Source organism: Mustelus asterias, chromosome 2, assembly GCF_964213995.1.
Source record: "Mustelus asterias chromosome 2, sMusAst1.hap1.1, whole genome shotgun sequence".
Lineage (NCBI taxonomy): Eukaryota > Metazoa > Chordata > Chondrichthyes > Carcharhiniformes > Triakidae > Mustelus > Mustelus asterias.
Window position 1 is genome coordinate 69,999,788 of NC_135802.1, and position 24,177 is coordinate 70,023,964.

At 44.4% G+C, this 24,177-nt stretch overlaps 1 protein-coding gene across 7 annotated transcripts in view; it reads right to left on the minus strand.

Annotated features, from left to right (window-relative positions):
- ddc (dopa decarboxylase) overlaps nucleotides 1–24,177 on the minus strand; it is a 79,955-nt gene that overhangs the window by 31,936 nt on the left and 23,842 nt on the right. For all 7 annotated transcript variants that reach the window (XR_013500321.1, XR_013500323.1, XR_013500320.1 and 4 more), the window contains exons 6-7: nucleotides 9,898–10,041; nucleotides 1,979–2,045 (exon numbers count right to left, since the gene is read on the minus strand). Coding sequence is in view for 3 of the 7 variants with exons in the window: in XM_078236893.1 (XP_078093019.1) it covers nucleotides 1,979–2,045; nucleotides 9,898–10,041 (211 nt within the window). In the remaining 4 variants the exon portion in view is untranslated. The remainder of the gene's footprint in view (nucleotides 1–1,978; nucleotides 2,046–9,897; nucleotides 10,042–24,177) is intronic.

Here is a 24,177-nt window from a genome sequence, read left to right on the forward strand (position 1 = left end):
CTAAGTAAAATATCGATAGTGAGGAAATTAATGGAACCAAAGACTGACAAATCCCCAGGAGCTGACGGTTTCCATCAGAGGATGTTAAAGGAAGTAGGGGAGCACGTTGTAGATGCCCAAGTATAATCTTGCAGAGTTCCCTAGATTCAAAAGTTGTCCCTTTGGATTGGAAAATTGTGCATATCACTCCACTTTTTAAGAAGAGTGACAGAGGAAAACCAGGAAATTACAGACCAGTTCGACCAACATCTGTGGTGGGGAAATTATTGGAGTCTATAATAAAGGATAGGGTAACTGAAAATCTCAAAATGTTTTCAGTTAATCAGGGAGAGCCAGCATGGATTCATGACAAGTAGGTCATACCTAACAAACTTCACTAAATTTTTCAAGAGGTGACTAAGGTAGTAGACAGGGGAATGGCAGAGGATGTCGTTTATATGGAATTCCAGAAGGCATTTGAAGTCCCACATAAGGGACTGTTAACTAAGATAGAAGCCTGTGGAATTGAGGGCAAATTACTGATATGGCTGGGAAATTGGTTGAGTGACAGGTGACAGAAAGTAGGAATAATGGGTAGATACTCAAATTGGCAGGATCTCTGTTAGGGCCTCAAATATTCACATTATTTGTGAATGACTTGGTTAATGGCATAGAAAGTCATATATCCAAATTTGCGGATGACACAAAGTGAGGTGGTATTGTGGATAGTGGAGATGATAGAATAAAATTACAAAGGGATATTGATAGACTGGGTGAATGGGCAAAACTGCTGGATTTCAATATAAGCAAGTGTGAGATTATCTATTCTGGACTGAAAGAAGATATATCGGTGTACTTTCTAGATGGCATATACTGGATGTCCAAAGAGACTTGGAGGTTTGGATGCATATATCTTTAAAATGCCATGAACATGTGCAGAAAATAATCAAGAAAGCTAATGGAATGCAGGCCTTCATATCTAGAAGACTGGAATATAATGACACTGAAGTTAAGCTGCAGCTATTCAAAACCTGGTCAGACCCACTTGTAGTGCTGAGAGTAGATCTGGTCATATCTTAGGAAGGATACATTGGTTTTGGAGGGAGTGCAGCACAGGTTTACAGGAATGATACCTGGACTTCAGGGTTTACGTTATAAGGAGAGATGATACACATTAAGCCTGTTTTTAATAGAATTTAGAAGGTTATGGGGTGATCTGATCGAAGTCTTCAAGATATTAACAGAAAAAGGCATGGTAGATAAACTATTTTCACTGGTTGGAGATTCTAGAGCTAGGGGGCATAGTCTAAAAATTGGGGCCAGAACATTCAGGAGAGATGTTAGGCAGCACTTCTACACACAAAGGGTGGTAGAGGTTTGGAACTCTCTTCCACAAACGCCAGTTGATGCTAGATTAGTTGCACTCTTTAAATCTGAGATTGATCATTTTTTGCTAAGCAAAAGTATTAAGGGATATGGGCCAAAGGTAGGTATATGGAGTTAAGCCACAGATCAGCAATGATCTCATTGAATAACAGAACAGGCTCAAGAGGCTGAATGGCCTACTGCTGTTCCTATGTAGCTAGGAGAGTGCACGGAGGAGGAGGGTACATGGACATTGATGGAGGAGGAGGGGAGAGCTGATCAAATACTTGACCACAACCACTGTACCAAAATCCGAAGTGAGCGGAGCCTTGCATTGGATGGGCACAGGTGCTGCATGGGAGACAGTGGGTGGAGATGCAGGTCAACTGAAAGAGAATTCCAACAGACAACATTGGAAATACTCGGGACTGTCAGATCAGTGCGATGGATGAACGCTCCATGTTTGTGGGAGGGTGTTTGCATGAGGCTCCAAAAGGCTCTGCCACACACACAACACACATCTTCCTCCAATTCACTTATGATGTGAATGCGTGCAGCTAAACTGCTACTGAGATGGGGCTTTAATGCAGATAACAATATAAATATAAAATAAATATATTCAAGGCATTCTTACAGATCGGTCCCAGCTCCAGAATATTATCAAATGCACAGGAAGAAGTGGTGCCAAGCGTTGCACAAAGCTGTGGATATAAAAAGAAGAAAATAAAGAAAATTAGCTGAATAGAGCATTCATTTAGGCCCTCCCTGTCTGCCCAGTTACATTCAAACATACAAGATTTTGAAGAAACTTGAAAAGGTAGACATTAAGAAGATGTTTCCACTGGCTGGGGAATCTTGAACAAAGGGACACAGTTTCAGGATAAGGGGCAAATCATTTAGAACTGAGGGGAGGAGAAATTTATTTACTCAAACGCTGTGACTCTTTGGAATTCTCTACCCCAGAGTCTCGTGGATGCACCATCATTGAATATGTTTAAGGCTGGGATCGGCAGATGTTTGGTCTCCCAGGGAATCGAGGGACATGGGGAGCACGTGGGAAAGTGCTCGGAGGTTGAAGCCCAAGAACAGCCATGATTGTATCGAATGGCACAGAAGGCTCAACAGGTCGTATGGTCGACTCCTGCTCCGATCTGTGTGTTTTGATGGAGGGCTGGAAGCAGTTGCTAAGGCCATTTCTTTAAGACTTTTAAAGATTGGGAAAAGGGCCCCTTTAGTTGGAGGCGCCCCCTCCCTCTTTTTACTGAACAGTTTATTCCAAGCTGAGGGGATTTTTATTGGCCCTGCAGCTTTGAAAGGACACCTGGCGTCCTTAATTTGATAGCAAATCCACCCTCTGGCCATTAATTGGCCAATTCAGAGAAAGTCTTTGCTTGGTAACTTTTCCCTACACAATGCGTGGATGGGACCCCGATTTGACACCAATGTTGGAGGTCATGACCAATAACCCAGGCTTTGATAGGGTGCATTCCAGTTTAAAACACTTTCAATATTGAAATCAGCTCAGTGATCTGGATCTTTAAAACTTTACAGCAGCATAAACTTTGTGTGAGGTTTATGAAAAAAATGAAGGAGCTAAAGGATACAAACTAGTGAGCTTCATTTTGATGTGCATGTATGGGGCAACACATTATTGGATACTTTTGCCGGAATTCTACCACCTTGCCTGCCATGGAATTGGAGTGGGGGAGGGGCAGACAACGGAAATGTCCGGTGACCTCGGGTAGGAATTTCCGGTCTCGCTCGAGCGAGGTTGTAAAGTCCCGCCTTTTATGAGCATTAGCACTGTGCACATATAAGGTGCAAAATCTCAATGCAATTTTAATAGCTATCTATAAATTTAAACCATGTTTTCATTTGTTTCTTGATGCATATAACTGCTCATATGAATCTTTGTGTGAGAATAAGAACACAAAATGATTGATGTATTAAACTGTTTAGGGATGATATTAAAAAATCGCCTGCAGTTTTCCATGTTTGAAGAACTGATTCCATCTAAAGCAGATATCTTTCTTCATTCTAACCACATATATTTACCGATGCATTATTAGATTTACTTTATTGCTCACAAATGTCCAGAAATTTATTACACCCTTAGGCTGAGGGAAGCTGAAAGATAATGAGATTTAGTTTAATCTCTGTGGCCATGTGTTAGCTGTACAAACAAGGCAGGAATCCCTGCAGGATCAATTAGCTTAAACAAATAATGCTGAATGCTCCAGTTATGCTTAACTTGTCGACAAAATGTATTAAGAAATAATGGATTCAGAACGTCAGAACAATTCATGAGCCATCTGCCTGGCATTCAGGCCCACAGATTTAAATAACGCTAATAAGAACTGTTGTACCGGTTAATTCTCAGATACTTTCAACCAGTTTACTTACTCCAAGGTTTTACCCCGGTGTCCTTATTTGCACGATGGACAAAGGACAAACACAAGCAAACACTATTAACCCTTAAATTACCCACATAAAACAAGAGGATACCCCAGCAGATTCAAGTATACTACCCGTAAAGATGGCTTGGTTAAACTGCTTTGGTTGAACTGCAGGCCCGATTCTCTGAGTCCCTCTGGCCCGTCTTCTCGAAGGTGAGTCTCGATGGCAGCTTCTTCCTTCCTTCCTTCTCTGGTCAGTCTTCCGAATGGTCACGGCCATCTCCCCTGTCGAGTCTTCGCTGCAGTGTGTCTGAAAATGTGTCCCTTTATCCCCCAGCCTGCTTGCCTTTCCAGAAACTTCTCTGGCTTCCAGTCAATGAGGTCCCAGGAGGGGGTTCCAATACCCAGTGGGTTTCTTGATGTTTGCCTGACAGGACACCAGGGTCCGCCCCCCAGGTGTCCATCTCCATGTTGTTGAACTTGTTATCAGATAAGGTATCTACAGGAACTCTTGGTGACAGAAAGTCTGGCTCGATCTGAGCTTCTAACAATAGGCCGATGCATTTCAATGAGGTGCCATGATCTCCTGCTAAGTCTCAAGTAGAGTGTAACGACCTTTGATGGGTGGTTGATGGGTCAGGCCCAAACACGTTTGTGTATTTGTATAATTGGCCTGCCTGAGGTTTGACTGTGTTTGATTTCAATATGCCCAATTCTTTAATTTAGGATATCCAATTTTATCAGCCTTAAAACTAGGCCCTGATCATATCACTGCAGAACTACTTGCAATTGTAAAAAAAAATGAATTTATCTGTAAGTTCACCATATTTTTGATCAGGATGCAATTTATTCTTTTCTACATTAATTTACAGCCAAAATTAAGACTTCCTTACAAATCATTACTAGTATTAAAAAGACAATTTTCCAGCTGTTTCCACCAGTGGGATCTTCCGGTTTCAACCGGCGGCGCTCCCCTGCCACGGGTTCTCTGGCAGTAGAGGATGTGAGCAATGAGAAATCCCTTTGGCCAGCCAATGGCGAGCTACCTCTACAAAACATTGGTGTGGGGCATGGAATCCCACCCAAATAATATTAATGATAATGCCGAGATCGTTATATCATTGTGTCAAAGAGTTGTATTGCTAAAGAATTGTTTGCTAAATGTTATCATCTGTGATGTAGTTGCATTAATTAAATCTCAAATGATACTGGGGTTTTTTTCAAACACCATCCAAATTAGTATGTCTATTTAAATTTGGAAGGAATATAGCTTCTGTTGAACTGTTGTACCCAAATGGTAGTTTAGTCAATTTGAGCATTATAATGACTGTCCATCGTGGGCATTGGGCCACTCTCCTATCATCCCAGACAGCTCATTTCCTTCCCATGTTCCTTCCATGCACACCTTCCACCATCATGTCTCACAAATTTGACTGAATGTTTCAAGGAGGTAACTAGGTACGTAGATGAGGGCTGTGCAGTTGATGTAGTCTACATGGACATCAGCAAGGCATTTGATAAGGTCCCAAATGGGAGACTGATCAAAAAGGTAAGAGCCCATGGAATACACGGCAATTTGGCAAATTGAATTCAAAATTGGCTTAGTAGCAGGAGGCAGAGGGTGATGGTCGAAGGTTATTTTTGTGACTGGAGGCCTGTGTCCAGTGGTGGTACAACAGGGGTCGATGCTGGGTTCTTGCTGTTTGTAGTGTACAGTAATGATCTAGATGTGAATGTGGGGGGTATCAGTAAGTCTGCAGATGACACGATAATTGGTGGTGTAGTAAATAGCGAGGAAGAAAGCCTTGGATTACAGGGTGATATAGGCGCGCTGGTCGCATAATAAGGATATTATTAAACTAGAAAGAGTGCAGAAAAGATTTACTAGGATGCTACTGGGACTTGATGGATTGAGTTATAAGGAGAGGCTGAATAGACTGGGACTTTTTTCTCTGGAGCGTAGGAGGCTGAGGGGTGACCTCATAGAGGTCTATAAAATAATGAGGGGCATAGACAAGGTAGATAGTCAATTTCTTTTCCCAAAAGTAGGGGAGTCTAAAACTAGAGGGCATAGGTTTAAGGTGAGAGGGGAGAGATACAAAAGTGTCCAGAGGGGCAATTTTTTCACATAGAGGGTGGTGAGTGTCTGGAACAAGCTGCCAGAGGGAGTAGTAGAGGCGGGTACAATTTTATATTTTAAAAAACATTTAGATAGTTACATGGGCATGATGGGTATAGAGGGATATGGGCCAAATGCGGGCAATTGGGATTAGCTTCGAGATTTAAAAAAAAATAAGGGCGGCATGGACAAGTTGGGCCGAAGGGCCTGTTTCCATGCTGTAAACCTCTATAACTCTATGACTCTATGGTCAAATGGGCAGAACAACGTCATATGGAATTTAACTCTGAAAAGAGAGAGCTGATGCATTTTGGGAAGATTAACAAGGCAGGAGAATACACAATGGACAGTAGGACGCTAGAAAGTACAGGGGACCAGAGGGACCTTGGGGTGCATGTCCAAAGATCCCTGAAAGCAACAGGACAGGTAGATAAGATGGCTGTGAAGGCAGATGGGATACTTGCTTTTATTAGTCAGGGCACAGAGTATAAGAGCAGGGGGGTTATGATGCAGCTGTATAAAATGCCCATTAGGTCACAGCTGGAGAACTGTGTGCAGATCTGCTCGCCACACGATAGGAAGGATGTGATTGCACTAGAAAGGGCACAGAAGAGATTCACCAGGATGTAAACAGGGCTGGAGAGCTCCAACCAAGAAAAGAGGCTGGTTAGGCTGAGGTTGTTCTCTTTAGAGCAGTAAAGGCTGAGGGGGACCTGGATGAGATGTACAAAAGTATGAGTGACATAGATAGGGTAGATAGGAAGAAACTTTTCCCTTTGAGGCTATATAAGGCTCTGGTCAGAGTATTGTGAGCAGTTTTGAGCCCTGTATCTAAGGAAGGATGTGCTGGCCTTGGAGAAGGTCCAGAGGAAGTTCACAACAGTGATCCCTGAAATGAAGAGCTTGTCATATGAGGAACAGTTGAGGACTCTGGGTCTGTACTCGTTGGAGTTTCAAAAGATGAGGGGGGATCTTATTGAAACTTGCAGGATACTGCGAGACCTGGATAGAGTGGACGTGGAGAGGATGTTTCCACTAGTTGGAAAAACTAGAACCAGCAGGCACAACCTCAGGCTAAAGGAACGATCCTTTAAAACATGAGGAGGGATTTCTTCAACCAGAGAGTGGTGAATCTGTGGAACTCTTTGCCGCAGAAGGCTGTGGAGGCCAAGTCATTGAGTGTCTTTAAGACAGAGAAAGATAGGTTCTTGATTAATAAGGGAATCAGGGGTTATGGGGAAAAGGTTATGGGGAGAATGGGGATGAGAAAAATATCAGCCATGATTGAATGGTGGAGCAGATTCGATAGGCTGCGCGGCCTAATTCTGCTCCCCCTTGTCTTATCAATAGCCAGGATTTAAGGTAATGGACTGGAGATTTAGAGGGGATTGGAGGAAAATCATTTTCATCCAGAGGGTGGTGGTAACATGGAACTCACTGCCTGAAAAGGTGGTAGAGGTGGGAGCCCTCACAGCATTTAAGAAGCATGTGGATGAACATTTGAATTGTCATTGCATAAAAGGCTATGGACCAAGTGCTGGAAAATGGGATTAGAATAGATAGGCACTTGATAGCTGGCGCAGATATGATGGGCCGAAGGGCCTCTTTCTGTGCTGTAAGAATCCATGACTCTATGATTATGATTCCTCCCTCACTCTCCAAGATTCCAACTACTTCCTCCAGGTGAAGCAGTGATTTGCTTGTACTTATTTCAATTTAGTCTACAGTATGCTTTTCCTATCAAAGAGAGCTGACCTTTATTCTGCTATTAACACTGAATTTGGTCCAATGCTTTGTTTCTTTATTACTGTCATTATCACTTCCTTTGCCTTTTGTTATTGAATCTCCCCTGCCCTCTAACCAATCACCGGCCTTCCCTTTTCTTCCACCTGATTTCCCCTCCCTCCTTTTCCAGAAGCATAAAACTCTTCACATTGAGAATAACCTCCATTATGGCGCTATCACCGAGCTAAATGGGACAGCTTGTGTTCTGGGGACCCGGATTTGAATCCCTCCACGGCAGATGGTGTGTTTCACTCTAGCGGGGTTTAGCGTAGCTGTCCACTTTCGGGGAACTAGTGGGGTGACCCTACTGGAGTGAAGGGGAGCAATAGGGGTCCCTGGCAGTGCCAGTTTGTGCCCCCTGGTACTGCCCAAGGGGCAAAGTGCCAATGCCCAGGGGGCATCTTGATACTGCCCATCAGGCATCGGGCAGTGCCAAGGGAGCAGGGTCTATTCAGGGGTGGAGCCTGATGAAGCAATCGGTGGGGGTTGGCGGTCCTGCTGCCACTCTGCATAGGGATTAGTCGTGGAAGGAGGGAGGCCAGCAATTGGGACAGACCGGGGAGGGGGTTGGGGTGTCGGGCTGGGCCTGGGAATGGTTGGTGTGCCAGCACTCGGGCTGTGGAGGCACAGAGAGCCGGCGTTGCGGGGGTCACAGGGCTGGCCAGCGATTGAGCTGGCCACAAAGAGGGAGGCTGTTGGTGCAGGGCCACTGCGCATGCGCTGATCTGACAGATTGGTGCATGCACAGTGGCCCGCTCAGCACGCTGATTTCAGCCTCTCCAGTGGGAATAGGCCCTGCCCTGAAATTTAATGATATTCATGCTGTGCCCTCTTCAGTCCACTGAATATAGGAGATCCTTCCCTGAACTCCCACTGAAAAAACCTACGTGAATTACTCCAGTTTTCACGTGAATTCACCACTTGAATTTTTTGGGGGAGAATTCCACCCACAGTGTCTACAAAAAGTAGGTCAGATGCTAGGAATACTGCGACGCCAAACTCACCTCCTGACTCCCCAAAGCCTGACTAGTACCTCAAGGTAGAAGTCAGGAGGGTGAAGGAATACTCCCCACTAGCCTGAATGGGTGCAGCTCCAATAATACTCAAGAAGCTTGACACCATCCAGGACAAAACAGCCCACTTGATTGTCACCACATCCACAAAAATCCACTCCCTCCACCACCGCGCTCAGTAGCAGCAGTGTGTACTGTCTACAAGATGCACTGCAGCAATTCACCAAAGATCCTTAGACAGCACCTTCCAAACCCAAAACCACTTCTATTAGAAGGACAAGGGCAGCAGATACATGGGAACACAACCACCTGCAAGTTCCCCTCTAAGCCACTCACAATCCTGACTTGGAAATACATCGCCATTCCTTCGCAGTTGCTGGGTCAAAATCCTGGAATTCCCTCTCTAATGGCATTGTGGGTCAACCCACAGCATGTGGACTGCAGTAATTCAAGGCGGCAGCTCACCACCATCTTCTCAAGAGCAACCAGGGATGGGCAATAAAAGCTGGCCAGCCAGCGACGCCCATGTCCTCCAACTGAATAAAAAATATCGTCTACCTCTCTTCAGTTCTGACGAAGTCATATTAGACTTGAAACGTTAATTCTGTTTCTCTCTTCACAGATGCTGCCAGACCTGCTGAGATTTTCCAGGATTTTCTATTTTCATACTTGAAGTGTTATTGTTGTACTAAAGGTAAAGTCCCAGATGACCATAAGCTGACTGGCGGTGATTTAACCTGAAGATCACCACACCTCAGGCAAGGGGCAAGGTTGAGAAGGCAGGGCCTTCATGAATAACCTCAACCGGTCAGGGATTTGAAACCGTGCTGTTGGCAGCACTCTGCATCATAAACCAGGTGTCCAGCCAATTAAGCTAAACCGACCCAACCCATGAATATCAATTTATCTAATGTTATCAGTGGCTCAATGTGTGAGGGTACTAACATTTAAAGTTAATTTAATGAGGTACAACTCACGAGGAAATCAGAAGTGTCATGAATCTGCCTCATTAATCTTTGTGCCCATTGTCTCTCTATGCACCAGTAAAATGATACTCCCAGAGCCTCACCTCCCAAAAATGACCTGTTAATGCCAAAGAAAGCCAGGACACATGTTTTATGAAGGTAATCTACTGATGCAAGAAATGTATGGTTTAGGTCCACAAGAAGGTGGAAATATAGAAAAATAATAGTGCAATCGAGTTAGTTTCTGACCAAAGATAATGGAAGTGTTTACTTACGTAGAAAGGAATGAGTCCCAAGGCTTTATCTTCTTCCAAAGCTTGTCTTAATGCTTCCCCACGGAGACTGAATTTCTCATCAGTGGGTAATTTTCGCATTTTGACACTAGCAATCAATCCTGCTCGTTCAACAGAAGAGTGAGCCTGACAAAGAAGCAAAGATTGATTAAAAATTGGCCCTAAGTGGCAAATAAACATTAATTGCACGGTTAAGCCACCATTAAGAATCAAAGATTTTTTTCTTGCCAGTATGATGGACTCAGGACTTTATGGATCCAATTTTAACTGTGTGTAAGTGAGTGAGTTTCGAGGAGTTCAAATCTCACCCATCTCTGCTCCCTGCAGCCCTCCAAGTACCGCATCCAAGTTGCCATTCAAGGCAGTGCGTGAAAGTGGTGTCAAATATCAGCACTTGCAGAGTTCTCAACAAAGATTAATGAATGACAATCATGAGTGGAATCCTGGCTGATATTTCCCCATTCTAGATATAACTAGTTGGGAGAATGGCTAAATCATTGATATAGTTGATAAGGGTTTTAGCAGCAAATGGGCTGAGACAGAGGCAGAGTAGAGGTGGATGTAGACAGTCGTTGTGCTGTGTATGGGGTAGATATAACTGCAGTGCCTTAAATCTAGCTTCGACTGAGATGAGGTAATTTAGCACGTATTAGAAATTGAATCTCAACCTTGTTGCATTTTTAAAGAAAAATCATGGGATGTGGGCATCGCTGGCTGGGCCAGCATTTATTGCCCATCCCTAATTGCCCTCAAGAGCCAATCAGATTTCTGTGGGCCTGGAGTCACATGTAGGCCAGACTAGGTCATTAAAACTCGTTGTTAAATGCAGTTAGAATGTTAGTTTGACTCAGTTGTTGCATTTCAGATGTATTTTAAGGTTTACATTAGGGATTTTAATTAAGTTCAGTTTCTTGCAAACATTCCTTATGGTTTGAAGTGCGTATCTATCTGTTCAATAACTAGGTAAACAATTGCAAACTCAGGGATCAAACAAAGCCTCGTGGCTCCACCAAAAGCTGACTTACGGAAGCGTATCACCTACGACCATGTGCTTCTCCTCCAGTGATAGATTGGATATAAATGATATACATCATTTGGGGAGGGGAGTGCCCTATGTACATTGGGGACACCCCCCAGGATGTTACCCACCTCCTCACCAAAGCCCACTGCCCCCCCCCATCCTCCTTGCCCAGCTCCCTGGGTCATCCAATCCCTTCCTACCCTAAAAGCCTAGGATATAACTGGGTTCAGTGTCATTCCAAATGTTTTGTAAAACTGCTTGCAGTACCAGCGGTGTCCACTACTCAATGCTGGCACTGCTGACACTGCTAGAGTTTAACAACAATGTGGACTGGGGTAAACACAGTAACAAGTCTAACAACACCAGGTTAAAGTCCAACAGGTTTATTTGGTAGCAAATGCCACTATCTTTCGGAGCACTACTCCTTCACCAGGTGAGTGGGAGATCTGCTAACAAACAGCAAACAGGGCATATAAAGACACAAACTCAATTTACAAAATAATGAATAATGATTGGAATGCGAGTCTTTACAGCTAATCAAGTCTTAAAGGTGAGTGGAGGGAGCATCAGCACAGGTTAAAGAGATGTGTATTGTCTCCAGACAGGACAGCCAGTGAGACTTTGCAAGTCCAGGCAAGTTGTGGGAGTTACAGATAGTGTGACATGAACCCAAGATTGCGTTTAAGTCCGTCCTCATGTGTGCGGAACCTGGCTATCAGTCTCTGCTCAGCGACTCTGCGCTGTCGTGTGTCGTGAAGGCCGCCTTGGAGAACGCTTACCCGAATATCAGAGGCCGAATGACCGTGACCGCTGAAGTGCTCCCCAACAGGAAGAGAACAATCTTGCCTGGTGATTGTCGAGCGGTGTTCATTCATCCGTTGTCGTAGCATCTGCAAGGTTTCCTCAATGTACCATGCCTCGGGACATCCTTTCCTGCAGCGTATCAGATAGACAACGTTGGTCGAGTTGCAAGAGTATGTACTGTGTACCTGGTGGATGGTGTTCTCATGTGAGATGATGGCATCCGTGTCGATGATCCATCACGTCTTGCAGCGGTTGCTCCGACAACCTCCGACAACTGCCAGTTTCCAGATGCAATTTTACAACTCATCTGCTTCATCCTGGACCACAATGTCTTCATCTTCAACAACCAGTTCTTCATCCAGACACACGGAACAGCCGTGGCAACCAAATTCGCACCTCAATATGCCAACATCTTCATGCACAGGTTCGAACAAGACTTCTTCACCGCACAGGACCTTCAACCGATGCTGTACACCAGATACATCGATTACATATTCTTCCTTTGGACTCATGGCGAACAATCACTGAAACAACTATATGATGACATCAAAAAGTTCCATCCTACCATCAGACTCACCATGGACTATTCTCCGGAATCATAGAACATAGAACATTACAGTGCAGTACAGGCCCTTCAGCCCTCGATGTTGCGCCGACCAGTGGAACCAATCTAAAGCCCCTCTAATCTACACTATTCCAATATCATCCATATGTTTATCCAATAACCATTTGAATCCTCTTAATGTTGACAAGTCCACTACTGCTGCAGGCAGTGCATTCCACGCCCTTACTACTCTCTGAGTAAAGAACCTACCTCTAACATCTGTCCTATATCTCTCACCCCTCAATTTAAAGCTATGTCCCCTCGTGCTAGCCATCACCATCCGGGGAAAAAGGCTCTCACTATCCACCCTATCTAATCCTCTGATCATCTTGTATGCCTCTACTAAGTCACCTCTTAACCTTCTTCTCTCTAACGAAAATAACCTCAAGCCCCTCAGCCTTTCCTCATACGATTTTCCCACCATACCAGGCAACATCCTGGTAAATCTCCTCTGCACCCTTTCCAACACTTGCACATCTTTCCTATAATACGGCGACCAGAACTGTACGCAATACTCCAAATGCGGCCGCACCAGAGTTTTGTGCAGTTGCAGCATGACCTCATGGCTCCGAAACTCAATCCCTCTACCAATAAAAGCTAACACACCGTACGCCTTCTTAACAACCCTATCAACCTGGGTGCCAACTTTCAGGGATCTATGCACATGGACACCCAGATCCCTCTGTTCATCCACACTACCAAGTATCTTACCGTTAGCCCAGTACTCTGTATTCCTGTTACTCCTTCCAAAGTGAATCACCTCACACTTTTCCGCATTAAATTCCATTTGCCACCTCTCAGCCCAGCTCTGCAGCTTATCTATGTCCCTCTGTAACCTGCCACTCCCCTCCGCACTGTCTACAACTCCACCGACTTTAGTATCATCGGCAAATTTACTAATCCATCCTTCCACGCCCTCATCCAGGTCATTTATAAAAATGACAAACAGCAGTGGCCCCAAAACAGATCCTTGCGGTACACCACTAGTAACTGAACTCCAGGATGAATATTTCCCATCAACCACGACCCTCTGTTTTCTTACAGCTAGCCAATTCCTGATCCAAACCACTAAATCACCCTCAATCCCATGTGTCCGTATTTTCTGCAAAAGCTTATCATGGGGAACCTTATCAAACGCTTTGCTGAAATCCATATACACCACATCAACTGCTTTACCCTCATCCACCTCTTTGGTCACCTTCTCAAAGAACTCAATAAGGTTTGTGAGGCACGACCTACCCTTCACAAAACCGTGCTGACTATCCCTAATCAAATTATTCCTTTCCAGGTGATTATAAATCCTATCTCTTATAATCCTTTCCAATACTTTGCCCACAACAGAAGTAAGGCTCACCGGTCTATAATTACCAGGGTTGTCCCTACTCCCCTTCTTGAACAAGGGGACAACATTTGCTATCCTCCAGTCTTCTGGCACTGTTCCTGTAGACAATGACGACACAAAGATCAAAGCCAAAGGCTCTGCAATCTGCTCTCTAGCCTCCCAGAGAATCCTAGGATAAATCCCATCCGGCCCAGGGGACTTATCTATTTTTACCCTTTCCAGAATTGCTAACACCTCCTCCTTATGAACATCAATCCCATCCAGTCCAACAGCCTGCATCTCAGTACTCCCCTCGACAACACTGTCCCTCTCCAGTGTGAATACCGACGAAAAATATTCATTTAGTGCCTCTCTTATCTCTTCAGACTCCACGCACAACTTTCCACTACTGTCCTTGACTGGCCCTAATCTTACCCTAGTCATTCTTTTACTCCTGACATACCTATAGAAAGCTTTAGGGTTTTCCTTGATCCTACCTGCCAAAGACTTCTCATGTCCCCTCCTGGCTCTTCTTAACTCTTTCTTTAGGTCCTTCCTGGCTAACTTGTAACTCTCAAGCTCCCTAACTGAGCCTTCACGTCTCATCTTAACATAAGTCTCCTTCTTCCTCTTCACAAGAGATTCAACCTCCTTAGTAAACCACGGTTCCCTCACATGTCTGCTTCCTCCCTGCCTGACAGGTACATATTTATCAAGGACGCGTAGTAGCTGTTCCTTGAACAAGTTCCATATTACAATTGTGCCCATCCCCTGCAGTTTCCTTCCCCAACCTATGCCAGCTAAATCTCGCCTCATCGCATCATAATTTCCTTTCCCCCAGCTATAACTCTTGCCCTTTGGTATATACCTATCCTTTTCCATTGCTAAGGTAAACGTAATCGAATTGTGGTCACTGTCACCAAAGTGCTCACTTACCTCCAAATCTAACATCTGGCCTGGTTCATTACCCAGTACCAAATCCAATGTGGCCTCGCCTCTTGTTGGTCTATCTACATACTGCATCAGGAAGCCTTCCTGCACACATTGGACAAAAACCGACCCCTCTAAAGTACTCAAACTATAGCTTTTCCAGTCAATATTTGTAAAGTTAAAGTCCCCCAGTACAACCCTGTTACTTTCGCTCCTATCCAGAATCATCTTTGCAATCTTTTCCTCTACATCTCTGGAACTTTTCAGAGGTCTATAAAAAACTCCCAACAGGGTGACCTCTCCTTTCCTGTTTCTAACCTCAGCCCAAACTACCTCAGTAGACGAGTCCTCATCAAATGTCCTTTCTGCCACTGTAATACTGTCCTTGACTAACAATGCCACACCTCCCCCTCTTTTACCACCTTCCCTGCACTTACTGAAACATCTAAACCCTGGAACCTGCAACAACCATTCCTGTCCCTGCTCTATCCATGTCTCCTAGATGGCCACAACATCGAAATCCCAGGTACCAACCCATGCTGCAAGTTCACCCACCTTATTCCAGATGCTCCCGGCGTTGAAGTATACACACTTCAAACCGCCTTCCTGCCTGCCAGTACACTCCTGCGACTCTGAAACCTCATCCATGACCTCACTACTCTCAACCTCCTGCACACCGGAGCTACAATTCGGGTATCCACCCCCCTGCTGAATTAGTTTAAACCCTCCCGAAGAATATTAACAAATTTCCCCCCCAAGATATTGGTACCCCTCTGGTTCAAGTGCAGACCATCCTGTTTGTAGAGGTCCCACCGACCCCAGAAAGAGCCCCAATTGTCCAGGTATCTGAAACTCTCCCTCCTGCATCATCCCTATAACCACGTGTTCAACTGCTCTCTCTCCCTATTCCTCTCCTCACTATCACGTGGATCGGTTGCATTCTTGGACACACACATCTCCATTAAGGACGGTCACCTCAGCACCTCACTGTACCGCAAGCCCACGGATAACCTCACGATGCTCCACTTCTCCAGCTTCCACCCTAAACACGTTAAAGAAGCCATCCCCTGCGGACAAACCCTCCGTATACACAGGATCTGCTCGGATGAGGAGGATCGCAACAGACACCTCCAGACGCTGAAAGATGCCTCATAAGAACAGGATATGGTGCTCGACTCATCGATCGACAGTTCCGACGCACCACAGCGAGAAACCGCACCGACTTCCTCAGAAGACAAACACGGGACACGATGGACAGAGTACCCTTCGCCGTCCAATACTTCCCCGGAGCGGAGAAGCTACGATATCTCCTCTGGAGCTTTCAACATGTCATTGATGAAGACGAACATCTCGCCAAGGCCATCCCCACACCCCCACTTCTTGCCTTCAAACAACCGCACAACCTCAAACAGACCATTGTCCGCAGCGAACTACCCAGCCTTCAAGAGAACAGTGACCACGACACCACACAACCCTGCCACAGCAACTGCTGCAAGACATGCCAGATCATCGACACAGATGCCATCATCTCACGTGAGAACACCATCCACCAGATACACGGTACATACTCTTGCAACTCGGCCAACATTGTCTATCTGATACGCTTCAGGAAAGGATGTCCCGAGGCATGGTACATTGGGGAAACCATGCAGACGCTACGACAACGGATGAATGAACACCGCTCGACAATCACCAGGCAAGACTGTTCTCTTCCTGTTGGGGAGCACTTCAGCGGTCACGGGCATTCGGCCTCTGATATTCGTGTAAGCATTCTCCAAGGCGGCCTTCACAACACACGACAGCGCAGAGTCGCTGAGCAGAGACTGATAGCCAGGTTCCGCACACATGAGGATGGCCTCAACCGGGATCTTGGGTTCATGTCACACTATCTGTAACTCCCACAACTTGCCTGGACTTGCAAAGTCTCACTGGCTGTCCTGTCTGGAGACAATACACATCTCTTTAACCTGTGCTGATGCTCTCTCCACTCACATTGTCTGTACCTTTAAGACTTGATTAGCTGTAAAGAATCGCATTCCAATCATTATTCATTATTCTGTAAATTGAGTCTTTATATGCCCTGTTTGCTGTGTATGAGCAGATCTCCCACTCACCTGACAAAGGAGCAGCGCTCCAAAAGCTAGTGGCATTTGCTACCAAATAAACCTGTTGGACTTTAACCTGGTGTTGTTAGACTCCTTACAGAGTTTAACAACACCAGGTTACCTGATGTTGTTAAACGTCTTACTGTGTTTACCCCAGTCCAACGCCAGCATCTCCACATCATGACTGCTAGATTTGCCAGCTAATCCGTTTGACCAGTTTGTTCATAAGGGCAGGACTTCCTGTTCATTGAGGGCGATCTGGAGCAACTGATTTGTAAAAATCAGTTGGCTAGGAAATGACTTTCCTTCCTGGGGGACAAGCAGTCATCCCTCCCCCACGCCCTCCTCCTCCTCCCCCCCCCCCCCCACTCCCCAACTGCCAGTCACCCCCCACCCCCTCTCAAAAATTCAGCCAAATGTGGAGCTATCAAGCAGTGGATAACTAACTCTAGCCATAGCCAAAGATTCTCCTGCAACTGCTTCTTTTCTTGCTCCCACATCATATATATCTTTGATCCCTTCTATGCAGTCCCTCCGCAACACCATCCAAAGAGACAACATCAAATGCCACAGAGTGATGTTCAACTGAACTCCACTACCACCCCTCAACCACTGCTTCTGTGTTGTTGGATTACTGGTCCAAAATCCAGTCCTAGATGAGCAGAAATTCCTCCAATTAAACATGAGGAAGGCCAAAACAAATAATCCCCTCTCCCCCAGCCATGGACGTTATCCCTTGAGGGATCACGGTCACTGTCTCAAGCTAAACTAGACTGTTTGCAACCTTGGTGTCCTATTCCACCTCAAACTGATACTCTAACCCCATAACCTCTCTCTCACAATTATCACCTAGTTACATCTAACACTACCTTGCTCCACCTGTCTCACTCTATATGCTGTTAAAATCCTCATCATTTGTTACCTCCAGACTTGACTACTTCAATAATTTCCTGGTCTGACTCTTATACCCTCTATAAACTTGAACTAATCCTAAACTCTATCGCCCATATCCTAACTCGCACAACATCCTGTTCACCTTCCGGCCTCACGCTTACTAACCTTCATTGGCTCCAGGTCCACTAACTTGATTTTAAAATGGTCAGCCTCATGCTCAAATCTCTTCATGACATCTCCCCTTCCGACCTCTGTAATCTCCTCCATCATACAACCCCTCGAGAACTCTGGCCACTTGTGCAGTCTCCACTTCCTTGGCTCCACCATTGATGGCTGTGCATTCAGACATCGACACCTAAACATTGGAACCCCCCCCCCCCCCCACCCCCGCCATAAATATACCTTGTCTATTTATTCTGGTCTCACACAGAAATGGAAATGGCTTTGGGGATCTGCACCATAAGGTCCTTCATATTATAAAGCCCTCCATCTGATCTCCTCGAGTCTTCTCTTTTCCCCAAATAACCCATCTGATGATGAAGGAGCAGTGCTCCAAAAGCTCATGATACCAAATAAACTTGTTGGACTTTATCTGGTGTTGTGAGACTTCTTACTGTGCCCACCCCAGTCCAACGCCGGCATCTCCACATCATGTTTTCCAAATAAAGATTGCTATTCTCATTGCATTTTCTACTTCAATATGCCCTTTGTAGTAGGGACACTAGAATGGCATACAACACTCCAAGTACAGTTAAACAACAATACAATAAATTCAACATTACTTCCTCTTTTATTCTATTCTTCTAGAAATGAATCATAGTATTTTGTACTCTTTACAGCTTCATCAACCTATGCTGCTACATTTAAGAATTTATGGATTGATATTCACAGCTTTTTTTGGCGGTTTACCACATTGTTTCATATCTTCCAGTGGATCAGTGTAACCTGTTCATTCCAAAATAAAACACCTCACAATTCCCCATAATTAATTCTATTTGTCACTTATTCACCCATCCTGCAAGCTTGTTTGTCTTCCTATATTTTAATGTTTTTCTCCTCATTATTAATTATTCCGTAAATTTGGTAGTATCTTCAAATTGCATACCTTTACTTTTAAGTGAAAATCATTTATTGATATAATAAGTAACTATGATCCCACCATGAATCCCTATGGCTAATCACTGTCTCCTTTTTGCCAGTCTGAAAACCAGGGGTCAGTCTAAGGATATGGGGTAAATCATTTAGGAGCGAGATGAGGAACAATTTCTTCACCCAGAGAGTGGTCAGCCTGTGGAATTCTCAACCACAGAAAACAGCTGAGGCCAAACATTGTTTGTTTTCAAGCTGGAGTTAGATACAGCTCTTGGGCCTAAAGGGATCAAAGGATACAGCGGGGGGAGGGGGGGTAGTGGGAACAGGTTACCAAGTTGGATGATCAGCCATGATCATAATGAATGGTAGAGCAGGTTCGAAGGGCCGAATAGCCACTCCTGCTCTTATTTTCTATGTTTCCCTGAACATTCCACTGTATTGTCCATGTCTTCAGTTCTTCCAAAGGTTTTTTTTTTGCTTTATTCTTTCATGGATGAGAACCTCTCTGGCAAGTCCAGCATCTATTGCCCATCCCTAATTGCCCTTGAACTGAGTGTCTTGTTTGACCATTTCAGAGGACAGTTAAGAGTCACCTACATTGCTTTGGGTCTGGAGTCACATGTCGGCCAGAACAGGTAAGGATGGCAGATTTCCTTCTCTAAGGGATGTTAGTGAACCAGGTGGGTTTTTAATGACAATCGGTGATAGTTTCATGGTCATCGTTACTGAAACGAGCTTTACATTCCAGAATTACTGATTGAACTCAAATTCCACCAGCTGCCATGGGGGATTTGAACCCATGTCCTCAGAGCACAGGCTGTGCCTCTAGATTACCAGCCCAATAGCAGTACCATTATGCACTATCTCCTCCATCTCGAGGGGGAAGATTGTGGCATAGTAGTAATCCAGAGGTCCAGGTTAATGCTCTGGGGATACGAATTTCAAATGCCACCATGGGAGCTGGTGGAACTTAAATTCAGTTAAACATGACACAAGAGTGAAGAGCTGTGTATGCTAGAAATCTGAAATAAAGCATAAAATTCTGATACTCAGAATCTGTGCAGGGAGACACAATTAAATTGGGGCAAATATTTGGGAGAACATCAGTAAAAATTCACTCCCAAAAATTAATATTGATCAATGTGTCATATCCTAATTCATTTCCCATATCCCCTTTTTGATTTCTAAGACATAGTAGTCACCCATGTTAAGGCTTCAACTTCCCCCATTCGATCCGACTTTAATCCTTCGGTCCATTAGAATTGCATCCATTTTATTTCTCCAACCTAGCTCTTGCTTGCAACGATTGCCTTTATCTCATTCTGCTGTCCTGCCAGCTGCCCATGAAAGTCTGGCAAATGTGGACACAATGTACAAATTGCAAACCCCATCATTTGCTTCTGCCAATGTCCTGGTTCCCAAGTTGGCTGCAATTCCACCCTGGGTTTTCTTGCAGGTGGGCCTCATTTGTGGTATTGTCACCCAATGTGCCCAGTATTGCCACCAAAAATTCCTTTCCCCCCTTCCTTGTTCTGACCAACATTATTCCCATTGGAACAATTACTGCATTTATCAAATGCACCTCATAAATTTTGACACCAGTTAACTCATGGATATGCCATTGTCCAAAAATTGCTACATGTGCTTCCTTGGAGAAAAGCATTTTCATGAAACTGTACCTGTTAATAAGTGATCGTGAATTTTACGTGCCTATCTGCATGTCATTATTATTTTTTTATTCATTGTTCATGGGATGTGGGCGTTGCTGGTTGGGCCAGCATTTATTGCCCATCCCTAATTGCCAGTGGATCTGGAGTCACAGGTAGGCTAAACCATGTAAGGATAGCAGATTTTCTTCTCTAAAGGGCATTAGTGAACCAGATGGGTTTTTACAATCGACAATGTTTCATGGTCATCATTAGAATTCCAGATTATTATTCAATTCAAATTTCACCATCTGCTGCGGTGGGATTCGAACCCAGGTTGAATTACTATTCCAAGGACAATACCACTACACCACCACCTCCTCATCATATCAGCAAAGACACTGCAGTGCAGCTTGCATTGCTTTTGTCCCAAGTGTTGAGCATATTCACAAATATAAATAGAAAGGTCACTTGTGTCCTCAGGCAAATCCTCCCACAGCGAGCGAACTTTACACTGTGCTACTTGTTGAAGTGCTGTCACTTTCTATTTCTTATCAGTCCTTCAGCAGCAGATATATGTCACAGCTCAGTATAATATAATTAGTGCATCAAGGATTAATCGGGTCAAAGTACTTCAATCCCATGAGCAAAGGAAGCAGTCATTTTATACCTTAACCAGTTATTAGTCCAATTCTGAAGACAATATTTCACATGGTTCTGTAATTGTAGCCACAGTAAGTTACCTTTTGGTAAAGTCTAATAAAGCCAGGTGACCCATTCAAGGTCTATGCACCCTTTAACAAGGAAATGGTTTCTCTTTGCTGCCCTGTATGGGGCTGCATTTGCTGTTGTCCCGATTGCTTCGCAAGCAGCAAATGGTTGCATATGAAACTTTCCCAATCCCAGTCTATCACAATACCACTTGCCATGTTTTCATGATACCCTCCGACCCTGTTACCGCATCTGGGTTTCTTCTTCGGATCACTTGAATATGCCAGGGTAATGCATAGCCATACTGGAAGGGCCTAATATACAAGGCTAGGAAAATCTGGATAAGCGACAGGCCACAGCTATTGGCATCTTCTGGCTGCTGCTGATGTTCGGCAACTAGAAAGTTACAATTCAATGTCCAAGATCCTGGGGTAGGACAAAACTCTTGGAGGTGGCTTCCCTGAAATTCTTTGGCCTGTCCCAGATCCTCTGTGCATTCTCAGTCAGCTTTAGAGGTAGAGGACATTTGGCCTCTCACACTATCTTCCTGGCTGGCCATGCTGATCATCCAGCGCAGTGAGTCGGCAAGTTCGTGCCCTTTTTTGGGGAAAGTTCAGCCCAATGTTTTGAGTCATTGGGACAGCATTGTGGCACAGTGGTTAGCACTGCTGTCTCACAGCGCCAGGGACCTGGGTTCGATTCCCAGCTTGGATCACTGTGCAGAGTTTGCACATTCTCCCGGTGTCTGTGTGGGTTTCCTCCAGGTACTCCAGTTTCTTCCCAGAGTCCAAAGATGTGCGGGTTAGGTTGATTCGCCATGTTAAATTGCCCCTTTGTGTCAGGGAGACTAGCTAGGGTAAATATGTGGGGCTACGGGATAGGGGCTAGGTGGGATTGTGGTCGGTGCAGACTCGATGGGCCGAATGGCCTCCTTCTGCATTGTAGGATAATATGATTCTATGAGTCAAACATGATTTCTTCTTACTCGACTCAAAACATTAACTCTGTTCCTCTCTCCACAGATGCTGCCAGACCTGCTGAGTTTTCCAGCACTCCCTGTATTTATTTCATATTTCCAGCATCCTCAGTATTTTGCTTTCATTTACGTGGTGGTCAGGCCTGTCCTATGCCAGTTGGAGCTAGGCACTACCCCCAGGAAACCTGTGGAAATTCCTTTTTCCTGACCTTTGTACACTGCAGCGGAGGGTGGCAGGAACTTGACAAGTCTTCTTTGATTAAACCCAGCATTCTGGAAACATCTGCCTCACTTGTTATATTTCATTTCAAAGCACCAGGTGTTTACATCGCTAGTCTAAAAAAAATCACATCAATCATGCTAAGTATCTGTTACTTTTGTGATGCGTATTGTAAATATATCTATCTGCCTATACAATGAACACTGGCTATTATGAGTCTATAAAATAACCAAGGCTGCTGCCAAATGAATAAAAGATCTTTTCAGTATTTGGGTTAGATAATGAGACCCTTCTCAAGCTGCTGACAGTCCTAAACTATGAATGTGTATAGATAACAGGCACTTGTATATCCATCAGGAAGAAAATGCGAAGTAGTAGTATGTGAAAGAAAAGTGAAAGATGAATATAAATAATAAAAATAACTGAAAGGATAGAAGAAAATCCTACATGGAAAGAGAGGAAAACACAATGGAGAAATACAGAGGTTAAAGAATGGTAAACAATAAAGGAGGACAGGCCAGGCTAATGACAGAGATTATCTTTCTTATCTAATAGCTTCTGGAGTCAGTATGTATGTTTTCATTAGAATATAGGTGAACTACAAACAAGAACTTGGGTTTATATGGCACATTTATTGTAATAAAACTTCCCAAGGCATCTCGGAGATGCATTATAAACAATGTATCACACTGAGTCACAAAGAGATATTGCAGCTGGATGTGTGTGGAGTCTGGCCAATTCTGGAGGCCTTTAATAATGGTGAATGGGAGTCCGGTGAGGAAATCCTGCTCCTATCGCTGGCAGATCTCATTTTTACAGGCAGAGGGAAAAGCACGGAGGTGAACGATATGGGAGCAAAACCCAAACTCAGCAAAGGCCACTTGAAATTGGTGTTCAGTTGAAACAAACCCTATATTCACTGTTCAGAAGCCTTAACCCATAGGGTGGGATTTTACAGTCAGGCTCGCCTCAAGACTGGAAAATCCCACCCGAGGTCAACAGACCTTTGCACGGTCCCTGTCTCACCCGCTACGATTCCTGTGGCAGGCGGGACAGGAAAGTTCTGCCCAGAGTGTGAGAGTCACAAATTTATGGAGGAGGGGGTAAATGCTTGCGAATGGCAGATCTGTTCAAGTGTCATTAACAGAAGTTATTGAAATGCCCAGACTTTGAAAACAAAAGAAAGAAAAAGGCTGCAGTTGTCAGAGTGAAAATAACAGCTACCTGTTGCTGGAGTATATTGATTGACAGGCGATCTGGTGTAGCTTAGCAAAAAACTCACGTAACCATCTATTCCTACAGTTTCAATAGATATAATTGTTGACATTTCCCATGGACTGACCCCATTATGAATCATTGGCTGAATTTCAGAAGCTCCAAAACCAGCTAATGAATGGAAGTTGGTTTTATTTTTATGATAGATTGACTACTAAGTTGAAATAAGTTCAAGGGAACAGGACCATAGAACCAATAAAAAGTTACAGCACAAAAAGGCCATTCAGCCCATCATATCTGTGCCAGCCAAAGAAAACAAGAAGAAACTAGCCGATTATTTTAATTCTGCTTTCCAGCACCTAATCTGTAGCCTTGCAGGTTACAGCACTTCAGGTGCAGATCCAAGTACCTTCTGAATGAGTTGAGCATTTCAGCCTCAACCATCAATTCAAGCAGTGAATTACAAATGGCCACCACCTCTGGGTGAAAATATTTTTCCCCTTGTCATTTCTAATCCTTCTACCAAATCACCTTAAATCTATACCCCTGGTAATTGATTTCTCAGCTATAGGAAACAGAACTTTCCTGTCTACCCTGTCCAGGCCCCTCATAATTTTGTACACTTCAATTAGGTCACCCCCCCACCCCCCTTAGTCTCCTCCCAAGGAAAGCAACCCTTAATCTTTCTGCATAGCTGCAATTTTCAATCCCTGGCAACATTCT